Source organism: Myotis nattereri, assembly GCF_964212035.1.
Source record: "Myotis nattereri genome assembly, chromosome: 3".
NCBI classification, from domain to species: Eukaryota; Metazoa; Chordata; class Mammalia; order Chiroptera; family Vespertilionidae; genus Myotis; species Myotis nattereri.
In genome coordinates this window covers 146,282,520-146,300,835 of record NC_138077.1, presented here as the reverse complement: position 1 = coordinate 146,300,835, position 18,316 = coordinate 146,282,520, and the positions used below count along the sequence as shown (strand labels likewise).

Sequence of the window (18,316 nt, the reverse complement as noted above, 5' to 3'; positions counted from 1 at the left end):
TTAAAAATATTGGTTGGCTGATTCCCATGAGTACGTCCCAACTAGGGATTGAATCCAAAACTTAGGTATGTGCCCTGATCAGCATATACCTTTCAGTGTACAGAACAATGCTCTAACCAACTGAGCCACCAAAAAATGCCCTATATTTTTTGCCAATCTCACAAAAGAAAAATATTTTTAATTCATAATTCTAATGCAAAACATTTTTATGTAGTTTATAACCCTTTCTGCATGGGGTTTTCTTGCTGATTTTGAAGCTTTAAATTATTGGCAAAATTTAATTATGTATGTTAATTTTAAGGGAAATTACTAAAAGAATACAACTATAGCATTTACAGAATTGTTATCTATCTTCCTGGTAAATTGTACTCATTGTACTCCTTATTTATTGTCTGGAACAGAGATTTTTAACCTTTTTCATCTTATGGCACACACAGACCAATTACTAAAATTCTGTAGCTCACAAAAAAAGCCCTATATTTTTTGCCAGTCTCACAAAAGAAAAATAGGTATGAGTTTTATTCATTCACACCAATGGCTATTCTTCTGTTAGCTGTTGTCATTTTTTAACTTGACAATCTAAAGGAAAGGAGGTCAGTGCCCCTGATAAGTAATTGGGTATTGTATGTTTTAAAAATTCTTGTGGCACACCAGTGTGCCACCAAATATTGGCTGCAAAATCACTGGTCTGGAAGTTTGGTTTTTATTTAACACACAGTTTTATTTTATTGTATCATCAATTTTAAGTTTATTAACCTGTTACTAAATTTTGTGTTTACCATCATTTTTTCATCTTACTTTTTCCTCTGTTTTTTTTCCTTTTCACAAAAGTGCAAACGTGTGGCTCTTCCATGAGGTCTTAGGTGTCTATATTTTGTCTTTATTCTTTTTTTTTTAGTAATTTTTTAGCTTCAGACACTATGGCTCAGTTGGCTATAGTCATCCTGTACACCAAAAGGTAGGGAGTTAAATTCCCTGATCCCAATCAGAGCACATTCAAATCTCCAGTGATCTGATGGGTAGAAAATTGTTTCATGCTTTTGTTTTGCATTTCTTCAATTACAAATGAGGTCTGGCATGTTACATTTGTTTATTGGCCTTTTGTATTTGTTTATGAATTGTTCATTAATACACACGGTTTGCCCAGCTGTCTAAAGGATTTACTTGTCTGTTGGTAGTTTTTATTTTATAGTGTCTGCCTAACTGGCTACTCTACATCCTCATTCTTCTATATCAATGGTTCTTAACTTTCCTAATGCCACGACCCTTTAATACAGTTCCTCATGTTGTGGTGACTCCCCAACCATAAAATTATTTTCGTTGCTACTTGATAACTGTAATTTTGCTACTGTTATGAATCATAATGTAAATATCTGATATGCAGGATATATTTTCATTGTTACAAATTGAACATAATTAAAGCGTAGTGATTAATCACAAAACAATATGTAATTATATATGTGTTTTCCGATGGTCTTAGACGACCCCTGTGAAAGGGTTGTGCAACCCCTGTGAAAAGTTCGTTCGACCCCCAAAGGGGTCGCGACCCACAGGTTGAGAACCACTGTTCTATATACTTAATATGCAGCTACCTAAAAATGTAACCCTTGCTGATAATTTATTTTCTGTTCATTTTTAAATGTCTTCATTCCTAGGACAATTGTAATATACATCTTAGATGTAGGTGCCCTTTTCACTGATTTTCTATGTTCAAGCTTGTCTATCCAAGATTATCTGAAAACATCTTGTTTTCCTGCTGTTGTGATTTTATTCCTATTCTTTCCTTTTCTTTTTTTTTTTTTTACTTGGAATGCCCTCCTTTCTTATCACTAAACACTTAATATAGGTGGTCAAATAATTATTGGCTATGTTTGTGAATCCTGTAATTTTTCATTTATTTAGAGAAAAATGGACAACCAAGAATATAAGGATGCATATGAATTTGCTGCAGATGTTAGATTAATGTTCATGAATTGCTATAGATACAATCCTCCAGATCATGAAATAGTGACAATGGCAAGAATGCTCCAGGTAAGTTGTTACCTGTGCTCTGAAAGTGAATTTCCTCTGAATATAGTTTAGAAATTTTAGAACCATAACTCAAGAGATAAAGAATAACACCCAAGTAGTAAAATACAATTTTTAAATTGGTGGATGGTTTGTTTCTTGAGGTATAGTATCCTTTAGTAGCAAATCTTTTAACAAAGTGCCCACCATATAGAGGATATTAGGGAAAATATTAGTGAAACGGGGACAGTAGATATCTCAGATAGGGTTGACTGGAGCTCATGTCCCACTAAAGGAAAGACCTAAGGACTTTTGAGGCTGAACTATTGGAAGGTAGTAGACTGCCAACCACAGGGCAGGAGATCTGTGAAAGAAGATTCCCAATATTACTTGGTCTGCGTTACCTGAAAAAAGTGAGAAAAGTTGCTATGGTTGGCTGGAGGGTAAGCATGAGTCTTATATTTCTTCTTCTGGTAATTGTTATCTAGTTTTATAGAGATATAATTGGCATGTAACACTGTATATGTTTTAAGTTTTACACATAATGACCTGATAAGTTTATATATTACAAAATGATGACCACAAGGAAAACCAGAACTGTTATAAAAATATAACACCAAAATGTAGCTTTTGTTAAAAGGGGACAGTGCTGCATTAAATAAAAAATATAGAAAAGCTTAACAGTCTGATTTTCTATTATAGGATGTTTTTGAAATGCATTTTGCAAAGATCCCAGATGAGCCTGTTGAGAGTAAGCCTGTATATAATATCAAAACAGATACCACAAAGTCCCTTGGTAGAGAAAGCAGTACTGAAACTTCCTCTGAAGATAACTCTTCTAATGATTCTGAAGATGAGTGTATTGCAAACCTTAAGAAGCAGGTAGCTAAGTGTATTGATACAAGTTTTTGTATTTATATGAGCTGTTGCTGCTGATCCTATATACTAAAAGCGTAATATGCTAAATGTCTGACCGCTCATTCAACCATTCTTTGATCGTTCTACCAGTCACTATGACACACACTGACCCCTAGGGGGCAGGCATTCCGACCGGTAAGTTAGCTTGCTGCTGGGGGACTGGGCGAGACGGGCTGGACATGCCCTGGAGCCCTCCCGTGGCCCTGCCCAGGCTCGCCAGCCCCAATCGACCCCAATTGCCGACTAGGCCAAGGGACCCCACCAGTGCATGAATTCATGCACCAAACCTCTAGTCCTATATAATAAAAGGCTAATATGTAAATCAACCTAAGAGTGAGATGACTGGTCGCTATGACATGCACTGACTATCAGGAGGCAGACGCTCAATGCAGGAGCTACCCCTTGGTGGTCAGTGTGCTCCCACAGGGGGAGCACTGCTCAGCCAGAAGCCTTGAGCTGGGCTCATGACTGGCAAGCACAGCAGCGGTTGCGGGAGCCTCTCCCGCCTCCACGGCAGCACTAAGGATGTCCAACTGCTGGTTTAGGCTGGCTTTCCAAGGGCCTAAGCCATCAGTCTGACATTCCCCGAGGGCTCCCGGACTGCGAGAGGGTGCAGGCTGTGCTGAGAGACTCCCCCCAAGTGCATGAATTTCATGCACCAGGCCTCTAGTCTATTATAAAATCCTTTGTGTAGATTAAAAGCTGTTATATCTACGTCACTTAGCAACTGTAGCTCTATTTACCTATTGACACGTTTATAATGTTTAATATTCTTTGCTACTAAAATATCTACATCTTAAAATCTTGTTATTTATATTTTTATTTTATTTTACTTTTTAAAATATATTTTTATTGATTTCAGAAATGGGGAGAAAGAGAGAGAGAGAGAGAGAGAGAGAGAGAGAGAGAGAGAGAGAGAGAGATGATGAGAGCCATTGATCGGCTACCTCCTATATAGCCCCTTACTGGGGATTGAGCCCACAACCCAGGCATGTGCCTTGACTAGGAATCAAACCCAGGAACCTTCAGTCTGCAGGTCGACACTATCCAGTTAGCCAAAATGGCCAGGGCTATTTATATTTTTAACTACAATGAGCTAATTTGCTTTGAAATGATTTATATATCATAATCAGAGATATTTTATGGATGATATCTTTAATATTTGCTACCTTTTTATGATAAAATGTTAAGCTGCTCTAAGCTAAAGCCTGAAAAATCAATTATTAAAAACTTATGACTACCTGAAATGCTAATTATTCTAGGTCTCATTTAGATGAATATTTAAGCTATGCTGTGAGCACATGATAGTTAGTGTTTGTAATTTAATATATACCCTTCAATATAATGAATTCATAAAATGAAATTCGAACTCAAGAGAAAAGTTATATTAAATGAATCTAAAATATAATGTGAAGGATACTCTTGACTTTTGAGTGCATCATTTTACTCCAGTGTCTTTAATTATTTAATTATTATCTAATTTTTCCTTTATCAGATTAAAGCTGTTCGTGAGCAGCTCCAAGTTCTATCCCAAGTACCACGCCATAAGCTAAAAAAAAAAGGCAAATCTAAACAGGAAAAGAAAAAAGGAAAGGTTAATAACACAGATGAAAATCCAAGAAAGAAGTTTAAGCAAATGAAAATAAAGGAGAAATCTAAGAGCAAGTAAGAATCATTTATGATGCTTTATTAAAAGAATATTATGTAAAACTGGAGTCCCAGTGCAAGAATTCGTGCACCAGTGGGGTCCCTAGGCCTCACTGGTGATCAGGGCTGATCAGGGCCATCTTGCCCAGTCCTGATCAGGGCCAGGCCGATTGGGGCCTGCCTTCTAGGGGGAGAGACAAGGAGAGGGACTGTGGGAGGTTGGCTGGCTTACTTGCGGGGGGCGGGGGGGTGTGCTGTGGGAGGTTGGCCACCTGGCCTCTATCGGGGCAGATCAGGGCCAGCCAACTGGGTGGAGGGACCGCAGGAGGTTGGCTGTGGGAGCACACTGATCACCAGGGGGCAGCTCCTACACCCTGGTGGTCAGCGAGCATCATAGCAACTAGTCTACCAGTCATTCAGTCATAACAGTCACTTAGGCTTTCATATATTGTAAAATAGATTTGACTAAATTTAATTTTTTTTGCAGTGAGCCAAAGAAGAGGCAACAACCAGTGTTGGCTCTGGAATCTGAGGATGAAGATAATGCTAAACCTATGAGCCATGATGAGAAAAGGCGGTTAAGTTTGGATATAAACAAACTCCCTGGAGATAAACTTGGAAAAGTCCTTCATATAATACATTCAAGAGAACCTTCACTGAGAAATTCTAACCATGAGGATATAGAGATAGACTTTGAAACACTGAAAACAACAACACTAAGAGAGCTAGAAAAATATGTTTCTGCATGTCTAAGAAAAAGACCACTAAAACCTCATGGTAGGTATCCTATATAATAAAGACCTAATATGCTAATACTCATCACACCATCATGCCATAATGACCTATCAGCAGGAGGCTGTGTGTGCCGCAGCCACAGCTACGTGCTCGGCGAGGCACGTGGGTGGGTGGGGACTTGACGCTGTGTCCTTCCAGACAAAGCTGCCTGAGGCTCAGGCAAGCTGCAGATGGCGGCTGCCACTGCCCAGGGCCAGCCCGAGGCTCAGGCAAGCCAAGGATGGTGGCTGCCGCTGCCCAGGGCCTGAGACTCAGGCAACGAGGGCTGGGCCAAGGCTCAGGAAAACCACGGTGGCTGCAAGGGCCAAGGCTCAGGCAGCCACACGGCTGGCAGTGGCAGCAGCAGAGGCATGATGGGGGCATCACCTTCCCCTGATCGCCAGGTCACCTCCTGCTAGGGGAGGCCAGAGGCAGTAGCAGCGGGAGGGTGATGGGGGTGGTGCCTTTCCCTGATCGGCCGTGGGGAGTGGGCCTAAGCTGTCAGTAGGACATCCCCTGAGGGCTCCTGGACTGTGAGAGCTTGCAGGCCGGGCTGAGGGACCCCTCCCAGTGCATGAATTTTCGTGCACCAGGCCTCTAATTTCTATATATGAGTAGATATCATTCTGATGTTCCCTACTTTTAAGTTTGCCCACTCTTTTACTTTTGTCCTAAATCACACAGGTAAGAAAATAATGAAGTCAAATGAAGAACTTCATGCACAGAAGAAACAGCAGCTGGAAAAGCGATTACTAGATGTCAATAATCAGTTAAATTCCAGAAAATGCCAAACAAAATGTAGGTGGTCATTTTCAAATGTTCCTGTGACTATGGGGTTTCCCCAAAAAATGTATATACACACTTTGAATAATTATATAGGCAGTGTTTATTAAAATACATTTCATTTTCAAAATTGAGCTATTAGTTAGTAAAGTGTGTATACATTTTATGGGGACACCTACTGGCATTTCAATGTGTTTCCCTGTTTTGTAGCTGAGAAAACGCCATCATCCACAGCTGCTGTTGGAATTGGTTCCCGATTGAGTGACAGCAGCAGCAGTTCGTCAGAGTCTGAAAGTAGTAGCAGTGATTCAGTTACTTCAGACAGCAGTGATTCCGAATCAGGTTAGCTATCCCCTTAAGCACACCTCTGGTTGTGGGAAAATTTTTTAAATGTTTGTTACTTACCAGAAAGTATGGCTTGGATGCCACACTTATTTAATCCCATGTTTGATGACATCACTATTTTCTTTAAGAGGTACTGTGTAAAATAAACTTCATATTATATGTATGTAATATTGAAAATAGTTTTACTAAAGGTGGGATAGCCTCTTAGTACATAAGACCAGATCAAATCTTAATACCAGAAACTATCAAATAACAAAATGCTGGTCTTCTGTTTCTAAGATAAAAGATTGAGGACATTTTTCATATCAGATCACTCTAATGTTGCAAAGCATGTCCTATTGTGACAATATATTCTGATTCAAATAATCATTTTGAATTAAGAAACCAGTCATCCTAGAAACTGTAATAAAACAGGTTTTTTCACTTCTATATTGTCTTCACCATAGAAGATGATCCTTCATTTATAAAAAAATTATACTTTAAATTCAGACTCTCCCTTATGCTAAAGTACCACACATTACCTTGTACAGTTTATTGTCAGCTGTATCAATCTTAACTCATTCCTGTTTTCTTTGTGCACATTCATTGATGGTTATGTAGCTGACAAGTAACCTCTGCCCCAAGGAACGAAGTGGTAGTAGCATTCATCATTGTTCACCAAAAGGCAAATTCAGAATATAGAACACTTTGGTGCCTAAAATTTTGCTTTATTTTAAAATGAGATGTTTGTTTGCCATGAAATTCAGATCTTTTTAAAAAAACAAAAAGCAAACGTCCAACATAGAATATTGGCACATCAGGTATTCCTACAAACTATTAGAATATCCTTCTTATTTCAGTCTGGCAGTAAGGATTTGCTGGTGTGCACTGCATTCTGTTTTCACTTTTGCTTCTGTTTAGTTAGTATTTTTGTGGTGCTGATTGCTGTATTTTGTTTTTACATTTCTAAAGTACACAGTGTTAAATATTTTTGTTAGAATAAACAGAACTTATAATTTTGTTGGAATTTGTCATACCAGAAAAAAATTAATTTAGGGCTCTTATATATTATTTTACTTTTAAGCATAAAACAATGCTGGGAAAACTCTTAAGTTGCATTTAGAGTCTTAAATTGTAATAGCATTTGTAATTCCATTTAATAAAGCATTTTTGGCCTAATAAGTTAGAGCACTTTGTCTTTTATTTGTAGGATAGAACTCATATTGGAATGTTAGTTTGAATTATCTAATTACATATTGACTTCTTTTCCGTAAATTCCTTGTGTATTAGAGGAAAAGTACTATATACAGAGTGCTTTAACAGAGTACCTCAATTTTAATTTTAATTATCAGTTTCTGATAGAATCTTCCAAAATATTCCATGAAGGAAAGAAAATATTTTTCATCCATTATGTGTTCTTAAAATGTTTTTTCTGTTGCCATTGTTTTTATATACATGTATATAACATATATTATATTTTTATGATTTTAGAGAGAGGAGAGAGATAGAAACATCAATGATGAGAGAGAATCATTGATCGCCTGCCTCCTACATGCCTCGTGATGGGGATTGAGCCTGAAACCTGAGCATGTTCCCTGATGGGGAATTGAACCGTGACCTTCTGGTTCATGGGTTGACACTGAACAGCAAAGCCACACAAGCTGGGTGTTATATATTTTAAAGTTTATTGGGGTGACTAGTTAATAAAATTATATGCATTCAAGTGTACAATTCTATGATTCATCTGTATATTAAATTGTGTGCCTACCACTCAAAGTCAAATCTTCTTTAATCACTATATATTTGACTCCTTTTACCCCTTACTATCTTCTCAACCCCTATTCCCTCTGGTATAATATTATGTTTTTCAAACTTTCTAGCAGAATAACTTGGCCTCAGAATTCTAATTTTAAAATTTTTATTTTATGACATTATTGTTTAATGTCATCATTTTCAAAAAGCAGGAACTATTTTTAAAAATCATTATTTAAAAAATCCAATTAGCAGCCCTGGCTAGTGTGCCTCAGTTGGATTTTGGAGCATTTTTCCATACACTGAAAGGTGGCAGGTTCAATTTCCAGTTATGGCATATAACCAACCAGTTTGTGAGTTTGATTCCCTATGGGGGTGCAAACAGGGGGAAACCAATCAATGTTTCTCTCCCCCCTCCTTTCCTCTCTCTAAAATCAATTAAAATTATGTATATAAAATTAAAACTATATATTTAAAGTAGCAAAAGTTTTATACTTCATTCCACATTATAATAGTATATAGGTTTGTGACACAAAGGATAGTTTGTCCTTTTTTAAAAAATATATTTTATTGATTTTTTACAGAGAGGAAGGGAGAGGGATAGAGAGTTAGAAACATCGATGAGAGAGAAACATTGATCAGCTGCCTCCTGCACATCTCCCACTGGGGATGTGCCCTTAGCCAAGGTGCATGCCCTTGACTGGAATCGAACCTGGGACCTTTCAGTCCACAGGCTAATGCTCTATCCACTGAGCCAAACCGGTTAGGGCCAGTTTGTCTTTTAACATGATAGTATGAGTTATTATTTACCTTTGAAATTTATATTTTATGAATATTCAGACTGTATACTTCATTGAAAAATAATTATATTTTTGTTTAATAAATTAGTAAATGAAAGCAGTAGGATCTTTTGTCCTACATATTAACTTCAGTTGTGCCCATTAAAACACTGTAAGACTCCTAATTTCTAGTGTGTAAGCTAAGAACATTTTTACTTCTCCTGAGAACAATAAAAATATATAAATGGATTGTAAATTATGAAAAGTAATCATTAGTTATCAATGACAATAACTATTGTAAAAATAAGTTACTCATCTACCATTCTTAATTATGCACATGACATTTTCAGGGAGTAAACAAATCCCAAGTCTGAGTTTAAAGGTGGGAGGAAATAGGTCTATTTACTGAAAAAATATAATTTTTGAAAACGAGGCATATGAGCAAAAACTTCGTTAACATGCAAAAAAATTAACTGAAAATACATATAAGATTTTGTAGCTTTTTTCCCCAAATTATAAGAGAAAGTTTATATAGAAAGTTAGAGAGGTAGTAGAAGTGAGCCAGGTGGACTGGGCAGGCTCAGGAAACAAATTTCAGAAGCAAAAGAAGGGCCCTTGGAGCTTAAGAGAGGGAAAGGCAGAGGTGTGCTCCCAAGAGGGAGAGCATGCCAAGATTGTGTGGCTTTAAAATTTATTATGACTGAATATCTTGCTTCCCTGCACTCTAGGTAAGAAGGCCTTTTGATTATTCACGATAGGATATATGAATATAATTTCATTTCTTCAAAATTTTATTAGAGGAAACTTTTCTGAAATCTGTAAAATATATTTTCTGATAGAAATATATTGATCTTTATGAATTTTTTTATTAATCTGTTTTTTAATACCTGTCCTGGATTTTTATAGCAATTTGATTTTATGCAGTTTTCTTAGTCAAGTCACAATTTCTTACAAATTTGTTCATCAGATTCAAGGTTCTTATGGCTATCCTGTATTATGAGTTGGCATCTCTATTACAATACTAGAGGCCCAGTACATGAATTCATGCACCAGTGGGGTCCCTCGGCCTGGCCTGAGGGATCAGGCGGAAACCGGCAGTCCAACATCCCCTGAGGGATGTAGTAGTGTGCGAAGCTGAGGCAGTAGTGCGCTGCGCCACTCCTGCTCATCCTGGCCCAACTGCACTTGCTGCCGCCTGGTAGGCTCACTGCCACTCCACTGCGGTCAATGATTCGAGAGTAGAATGAGAAGCAAAATGCTGAGTATAGGCTATTATTTTCATCTATCTATAGTCTGTAAGACTTAAAGACATACTATATTAGGTAGCTTTGATTACTTTAAAGTAAAAGTAAGTTTATTGAAGCTCAGGGAAGTGAGGCAAAGGAAGGGCCCTTGGATACAGGATGTGCGGAGATGGGGAGAAGCCTAGGATGAGCTGCTGCTGCTGCCAGCTGCTCCCCTGGTTGCAAACCTTGTTGGAACTCTTAGAGTTTAGCAGAGTACTAACATGGTATGTCATATTTTTATTATACTTAAAAGTTTATATCATAGAATAATGTAGGGCAGATACATATTTGAACAATTAAGACAGATGTATAGATTGCATATATTATAATTATATTAATGAAGTCTGGTTTTGTTCAAAGGTGAAACCATAATTTCTCCACAAAATGTAAAAGCTACCTGCATCTATATCTGTGGTCTTTGTAGTCTATCTTCTTCCTTTCTCCTCCCACCTAACCCCCAACACTTAAATGATATTTAGTAGAATGACATTGATAGGGTTCATATAATTGAAAATACTTGAATCATTTAAATTAAAGCACATTTTTTGCCAACTCAAACACAGAAAGTACTTCAGAACTATAAACAGCAACCACACACCGGCCACAGGCCGCCCCGCCTGCATCACTATCCTTCAGGCCTTGCCTATGTCTGGGGACACATGGGAAAAGAGAACCTTCCCAATTGGATTGCAAGTTGAGGAAATTGGAGGTCTCGTGTTAAGTGAACATAGAGATATCTTCTTGGAAAGAGAAAGATTTTGCTTGCTTATACACCCACACTCACAACATCCCTGCATCATAAGTCACCTATAATCATTTTGATTCGCTTGAGCAGCACAATTGGCCTCTTACAGATTATGTAAAAAATAAAGCCATTTTTGTTTTCTTTGCGGATTTTGCTCAGCTGCCTGGAGTATTCACAGTGTCCACACTTCAGGGGCCCACCACACTCTTTCAAAATATGCTTGGCTTTTAATATATTAACATCTATTGCTGGCCTCAGGCTTTCAACAATGACACAGCCACTAATGTCAGTGATGCCAGATCGGCCTGGATGATTATGCTTTTGGAGAACAAAAGAGAATGTACCCATCACTCAAAGAGAAGGCCTTTCAGCTTTTCAGACATAAAAACAGTGAACTTCCCTGAGAATATTCCTTTTGTCCACTGAACTTTTAAAGCAGACTATCAACCATTATAGGTATTACTCATTTACACAACACTTTTCTAACATATGCTGTGAGTACATTTTATTCCCCTAAGAGAGTTTATTAACTAATATATCTTTTTATATAGGCAATTGCTAATTTTAAGTTCATATTTCTTTACAATTTTACCCTATTTTGTACTTAATTGTGGTTCATTCAATAAACTTTATTTCAATAACTAAAGGTTAAAAACACACTATTGAGTGGCATTTAGCAATTTTAACAATGTCAAGCAACAAACATTTTAGGAAAGGAAAGAACAGTAACATATCCAATGGAAACTGATGACATCTCAGGAGGCAGAAGGTAATTATTAAAATTAAAATGTAGCCCTAGCTGGTTTGGCTCAGTGGATAGAGCCTCATCCTGTGAACTGAAGGGTCCCAGGTTCGATTCTGGTCAAGGGCATGTACCTCGGTTGCAGGCTCCTCCCTGGCCCGGACCCTGGTTGGGGCTCAAGCAGGAGGCAACCAATTGATGTCTCTCACGTTGTCAATGTTTCTCTTTGTCTTTCCCTCTCTTTTCTACTCTCTCTAAAAATCAATGGAAAAATATCCTCGGGTGAGGATAAAAAAAAAAAATTAAAATGTATTCAGTTTGAATAAGATTTGGTGTTGACCAGCCTTGGTGTCCTAGAGCCTAAAGCAAATAATGATTACTTGCTCATACAAGCTGGCCTGGAGAGAGGCGTGAAGGCACTAACTATAGTTTGGAGCTTTACCACACTGACCTACACTTGCAACTGGGGAAAATAGCACCAGAATATATATATATGATATATATATATATCATATATATATATATATATGCCTAATATGCTAATTGTCCCTCCAACCGTTTGACCATTCGATCAGTTGCTATGATGTGCACTGACCACCAGAGGGGCAGGCGCTCCGACCAATAGGTTAGCTTGCTGCTGGGGTCTGGCCAATCAGGACTGGGCAAGACAGGCTGGACACGCCCTGGAGCCCTCCCATGGTCCCTCCCTGGCCCTGATCGGTCGTGCACCAGTGGGGTACCTCGGCCTGGTCTGCATCCTCTCTTAATCCAGGACCCCTTGGGGGATGTCCGCAGGCCAGGCTGAAGGACTCCACCTGTGCACAAATCTGTGCACTGGGCTTCTAGTTTTAAATAAAGAAAGAGGAACCTATGAGCACCATGTCAGAGATCTCTTTTTATACCTACTCTACTGCCAGTGTCAGCTGTAAAGGTATTTGTAAAGTTAAATGAATTATTATAAAACCCCTTTGGTGCCATATAGTTGAGGCTGACAAATAGTTAGATGTAACTAGAGTACTAATCAGATGGGACCTTTATTATAATGCTTAGCAAGCAGAGCAGACTTTATCATGAAATCAAATAGCTTCGCTTTTAATAAAATACTGTATCCTTTCAGATAAATAACATACCCTTGTCTTATAGTAAATTCTTATTTTAATTAAACTCTTAGTAGCTACTTGGTAAATGATGATTTTAGTATAATTGGTACTGCTTCTTTAATTAAAAGCTCTCTTTTGTGACTTATTCCTTTTTTAAAATATCACTGATTTGATCTAACTGTGAAGTAACTGTTCTTTTTTGCTTAAATAATACAAATTGAAATTTGTGAGTGGATATGTATTCCATTATGTGGGAAAGAAATGTCCCTTTTAAAAGCAAGTATGCCTTTAGAAATTTTGATGGATTCAAAGAGGGCAAAATCCTGGAGAGTATAAGAACCTCTTGATTTAGGAGGTTGGACTTAAGGCATTTCACCATTTTATTTCTAATATGAAAATAATTGTAATTTAGAAGTAATTTTAAGCTTGCAAACATTTCTTTTGTAGAAATGTTACCTAAATTTACTGAAGTGAAACAGAATGGGTCTCCTTCTAAAGAGAAAATAAAGGTAAGTTAATTCTCCATTTTTACCTTAGAATTTTAAAATTATATATGTTATAACTCACTAGATAGTAGTAGCTTTCTTTGCAATTGGTTGTTTGATTTACATGAAGACTTGTCACTCTATTCAGTTTGTCAGGTGTTCAAATATTTCTTACAAAAGAAGATTGAATAGAAAGTATTAGGCTACATTTTTCTAATAAAATATAACTATTATATAAGTCAAACAAATAAGTAGAACAAATTTGTAGAATTTTTGGCTTAGTCTTGTGAGTCGAAATATAGAGAGCAGCCTTGGTGTTCCCATATGTACACAGTTGGTGGAATAAGGGCTTTGCCTAGTGCCTTTCACAGCGTAATCACTAAGTGTTAGCTATCATAATACAGCTTTTTAACTGAGTACTGAATCAGAATTTGTTGATAGTCGTATGGGTCAACCATCATGTGATTTTAACCGCCTCTCCCTTTATGTCTGTAATTCAGTAAAGAAAAAGGGGCAAAAGAGGATTTGTCTCTCGATTTGATATAAAGGCTAAGTTTTTATTTTCAGTAGATCACAGGAAAGCACTTAAAAATAAGTAGCACTGTTTGATAATATACATGTAAGTCTATGGGTACTAGTAATTATGATTTTAGGCTTTGACTAACTACTTAGTATAAGCTATGCATATGATGGCGAAGATATTTAATCTTTCTAAACCTTGGTTTTCTCATTTGTAAGATAGGAATAATTATACCTTATAGATTTGTGTGACTTAAATAATTTCATATTCAAAGATAGTGTTCAATTATATTCTTTCCTCATGTTTCTATATTCTTAGTTATATTTTGTGTGTGGTTAAAACCCTGAAAGGTAATTTTATTTAACTTTGTCTTAACAGATACAATCTTCTATGCAAGATACAACCTCCAGTACTATTGCCCTTTTTCATCAGACTACACATTCAAGTGGGACCGCACCAGATCACCACCAGTTAGCAATTAATCATCAAGAATTAGAACATAAACCGAGTGTGAAAAACATTTCACCTTTACAAATCCTGCCTCCCTCAGGTAAGAAATTAGCAAGTAAACGACTGCAAATGAGAAACTGACTTCTAAATCTGTATATGAAAATGCTAAGGTCACCCTACCCGTGGTCGGCAAACTGCCGCTCGCGAGCCACATACGGCTCTTTTGGCCCCTTGTGTGTGGCTCTTCGTAAGCTTAAGAGTACCCTAATTAACTTAATAGCAATGTACCTACCTATATAGTTTAAGTTTAAAAAATTTGGCTCTCAAAAGAAATTTTAATCGTTGTACTGTTGATATTTGGCTCTGTTGACTAATGAGTTTGCCGACCACTGCTAGCCTGTTTGACTCAGTGAATAGAGCGTCAGCCTGTGGACTGAAGGGTCCCAGGTTCAATTTGGTCAAAGTCATATGCCTGGATTGTGGGCTTGATCCCCAGTAGGGGGCATGCATGAGGCAACTGAACAATGATTTTCATTGATGTTTCTAGCTCTCCCTCTTCCTTCCTATCTGAAATCAATAAAAATATATATTTTAAAAAATTGCTAAGGTCATCTTGATTGCTATGCATCTGAGATACTGAAAATCATAACTAGTACATTTCAGGTTAGAAATAATCACTGAAACACAGTGTTAGAAATTATCTGCTTCATACCCAAAGGCATCTTTACATTTTTATATATATATATTTTATTGGGGTTTTTTTTACAGAGAGGAAGAGAGAGGGGTAGAGAGTTAGAAACATTGATGAGAGAGAAACATCAATCAGCTGCCTCCTACACATCCCCTGTCAGGGATGTGCCCACAACCAAGGTACATGCCCTTGACCGGAATCGAACCTGGGACCCTTGAGTCCGCAGGCCAACGCTCTATCCACTGAGCCAAACCGGTCAGGGCGGCACTCTTTACATTTGAATGAAAAATTATATGTACACTTCACATGCTACTTACTTTCATATACATTATATACACTGGCATGTTTGCTATATGAAAAAAAACCCATCACTGCCAGAGCCCATACTACCAAGTTCTGAGCATACTTAGGAGATATTGCTTTTCATTTCCATGATGCCCATGCCTACATGGGTTGGAAAGGTAAGATTGAATGAGGAAAAGATATTTAGAAATTTCATAGAAAGAAATGGAATTATATAAATAGTTTACAGCTAAGGCAACTTGGGCTAGAAATACTGCCTAATGATGGTTTGTATTTACTACAAACATCTTCTAAATTAGCTAACTTTATATGGTTAGATTCATTTGACTTCATAAATGCCTTATAGGTTGTCAGAAATGGAGGCATTGCCAGTCTCAGAATTGTTCTCCTAGGGATGTGTGGCACAAAGGATATTCTCTGATAGTGATGAGCACAGTCTAGGGCAGCCGTGGGCAAACTACGGCCCGCGGGCCGGATCCGGCCCGTTTGAAATGAATAAAACTAAAAAAAAAAAGACCGTACCCTTTTATGTAATGATGTTTACTTTGAATTTATATTAGTTCACACAAACACTCCATCCATGCTTTTGTTCCGGCCCTCCGGTCCAGTTTAAGAACCCATTGTGGCCCTCGAGTTTGCCCACCCCTGGTCTAGGGAGTAAACCTTGAGACTAATGTTTCCGGGGCAAGACTAGAGGCAGGTGTGGATATTCCTTATGCATGGCTCCTTCCCTCTAGGCTGCTCCTGGGTTTCCACTTGGCCTTCCAAAGCAGAAGAAATTTCTAAGCTGTTTTTGTGCAGCATAGATTAGGAGGAAACAGTGAAGTTTGATACACCTTTATTGCTTCCAGTAAAAGCTCCCCACTATTCTGTAGAGATCAAGAGAGAAAATATCTAAGGCAACACTGTAGGGCATCCCAGGAAAAAGAAAACGAAAGATCCAGAATGTAAAATATTTATTATTTTCTGAAAAAGGATTTTCAAGATACTCAGGAGAATTATTGAAGGTGTAGTGGTTCTAGGTCATGATCGTCTTGAATACCAGTGCTAGATGTGAGTCTCTTATTTTGTAAAAACAAAACAAACAAACAAAAAAACAAATAGGGAGAAAAGATACCTGTGACTTTGACACTAAGGTGTTTTTTTCTAAGACTGGGAGTTGTTTTGTTTTGAGTTTTTAGTCAGGGATTTGAACATGTTTAAAGGCTGGTCAGAAGGGAAAAGTTGCTGTTTTCATTATAGTAAGTTAATAGAAGAATGATAGGGATAGCCTTGAAGAAGAATAAAGAGAATGAAAAACAATTAGAAAGAGGAAAGTCAAGATGGTGGTGTTTTTTTTTAAATCCTATCTATGAAAAAGTAGGTTTTATATATCTAAGTCTTCAGTTGGAATCTATTATTGTATTGCTTCAATTTCTGTTTACATGGCGATTATAACATGATCTGTAAAGGGAAAGTTTGGGTGATGTTAGAGTGGCTGGCTGGCTGTTCTGCTACACTTACTCATTTTTCAGAAGCAACATGGATTTCATTTGTCAACTGTAGGTGGCACTATGTTCAAGAGAAACTGTAAATATATAAAAGCTATAAAATATATATAGAATTTTACTTTTCTGGAGTTTAATCTCGATAGAAAAAAGTTGGGGTTACACCTCTAATTTAAACAATGAAAGTAAGAAAAACATTACCAAAGTTTTCTTACTTAAAAAGAAAAACACATGACAAAATATTAGAGTAAGCAAAATATTTTTAAAATTGAATTTTCAGTGTCATCAGCTTTTTTTTTAAAAAAAAAACCTCTGCCATTATCTCTACATGAACTGAAAGTTGTCTAATTTTTTTCCTTAAAATAAGTTGACATTTTTAGTCATAAAGAATTACTACCTTATTCTTATAACTTAACCTTTCCCAGCTTACAAACCTCTCAGTTTTATTAAGAATTTTTTAAAAAGCAAAACTTATGCTGTCATCAGTGTAGATTTGTATGGCAAATGAAAAGGTACATCAAAGAGTTTGCCATCTAGTAGCAAAAACAAACAACTGGAATATAAACTAAAAAAAAAAATTATGCCCTAAAAGAATCAAAAATGAAATTTAAGAAGGTGGTAAGGCAGAATAACCTGATCTCTTTGGTAGATATGTATTTTACAGGATAAATAAATATCATTTGAGCTGGATACTGGAGAAAATGTAAGATTTTTCTATGTATATCTAGGATTGGAAGGCATTTTGTATGGTGGAAACAGCATGAATGAAGTGTATTTAGGAAGCCAGTCATTAGATGTGGTTAAAGCTTTGACTGGATAAACAGAAATACAAGGAAATAAATTTGGAAATGTAAACCTGGTTCAGATAATAAAGAACCTTGATATCTAAAGACTTTGGACATGATTGCAATGGTGTAGTCAGTGGGTAGCCAATGAAGGTTTTTTTGAGCAAAAGGGTGTGCTTCAAGGTAATTAATCTGCCAATATTATGTAGATCAGTTGGAGGAATGGGGCATAGAGACCAGAGGAGAGCAGCTGGGCTGTTGCTTTAACTGTTGATAATAATCTGAGTTATATCCTTAAGCCTCTTATCATTTTACTTTACTGCAGAGCTTTTTAGCCATGTTCCAAAGTATAGGCTTCATAAGCTAGTGATCCCCTGTCATAGCAGTAGGCTTGAAGCTGACTTCCATTTGCTCAAGTGTGCAATGATCTGTACATCCTTCCTGAGTGATCATCTTGGTGTCTGTGACTTCTAGTCTCATTTTTACAACTCAAGCATCCAAGTCCTGGGTATCCTATATGATAAAGAGGGAATATGCAAATTGACCATCACTCCATCACAAAGATGGTGGTGCCCACAGTGGAGACAGGGTTTCCATGACACAAGATAGCTACACCCACAGCAGAGGCCAAGTTCCTGTAACGATCCTTAACAAGCAATCACCAGGGACCTGAGGCTACGTCACCCCCACACACCCACCCCTGTGGGGCTTGATAGGGAAACTCGGGCCATGACCCCC

General features: G+C 37.3%; 1 protein-coding gene across 2 annotated transcripts in view; it reads left to right on the top strand.

Annotated features, from left to right (window-relative positions):
• The window catches only part of BRDT (bromodomain testis associated), a gene marked incomplete at both ends in the record, with an annotated part of 33,967 nt that overhangs the window by 9,217 nt on the left and 6,434 nt on the right, over positions 1-18,316 (top strand). The window contains 8 exons of one of the 2 annotated variants that reach the window (XM_081085760.1): positions 1,903-2,031; positions 2,710-2,889; positions 4,421-4,590; positions 5,060-5,349; positions 6,031-6,144; positions 6,340-6,471; positions 13,305-13,366; positions 14,241-14,412. In XM_081085760.1, the coding sequence (XP_080941886.1) occupies positions 1,903-2,031; positions 2,710-2,889; positions 4,421-4,590; positions 5,060-5,349; positions 6,031-6,144; positions 6,340-6,471; positions 13,305-13,366; positions 14,241-14,412 (1,249 nt within the window). Of the gene's footprint in view, positions 1-1,902; positions 2,032-2,709; positions 2,890-4,420; positions 4,591-5,059; positions 5,350-6,030; positions 6,145-6,339; positions 6,472-13,304; positions 13,367-14,240; positions 14,428-18,316 lie in introns of both variants that reach the window. The other variant, XM_081085759.1, reaches the window with a different exon arrangement.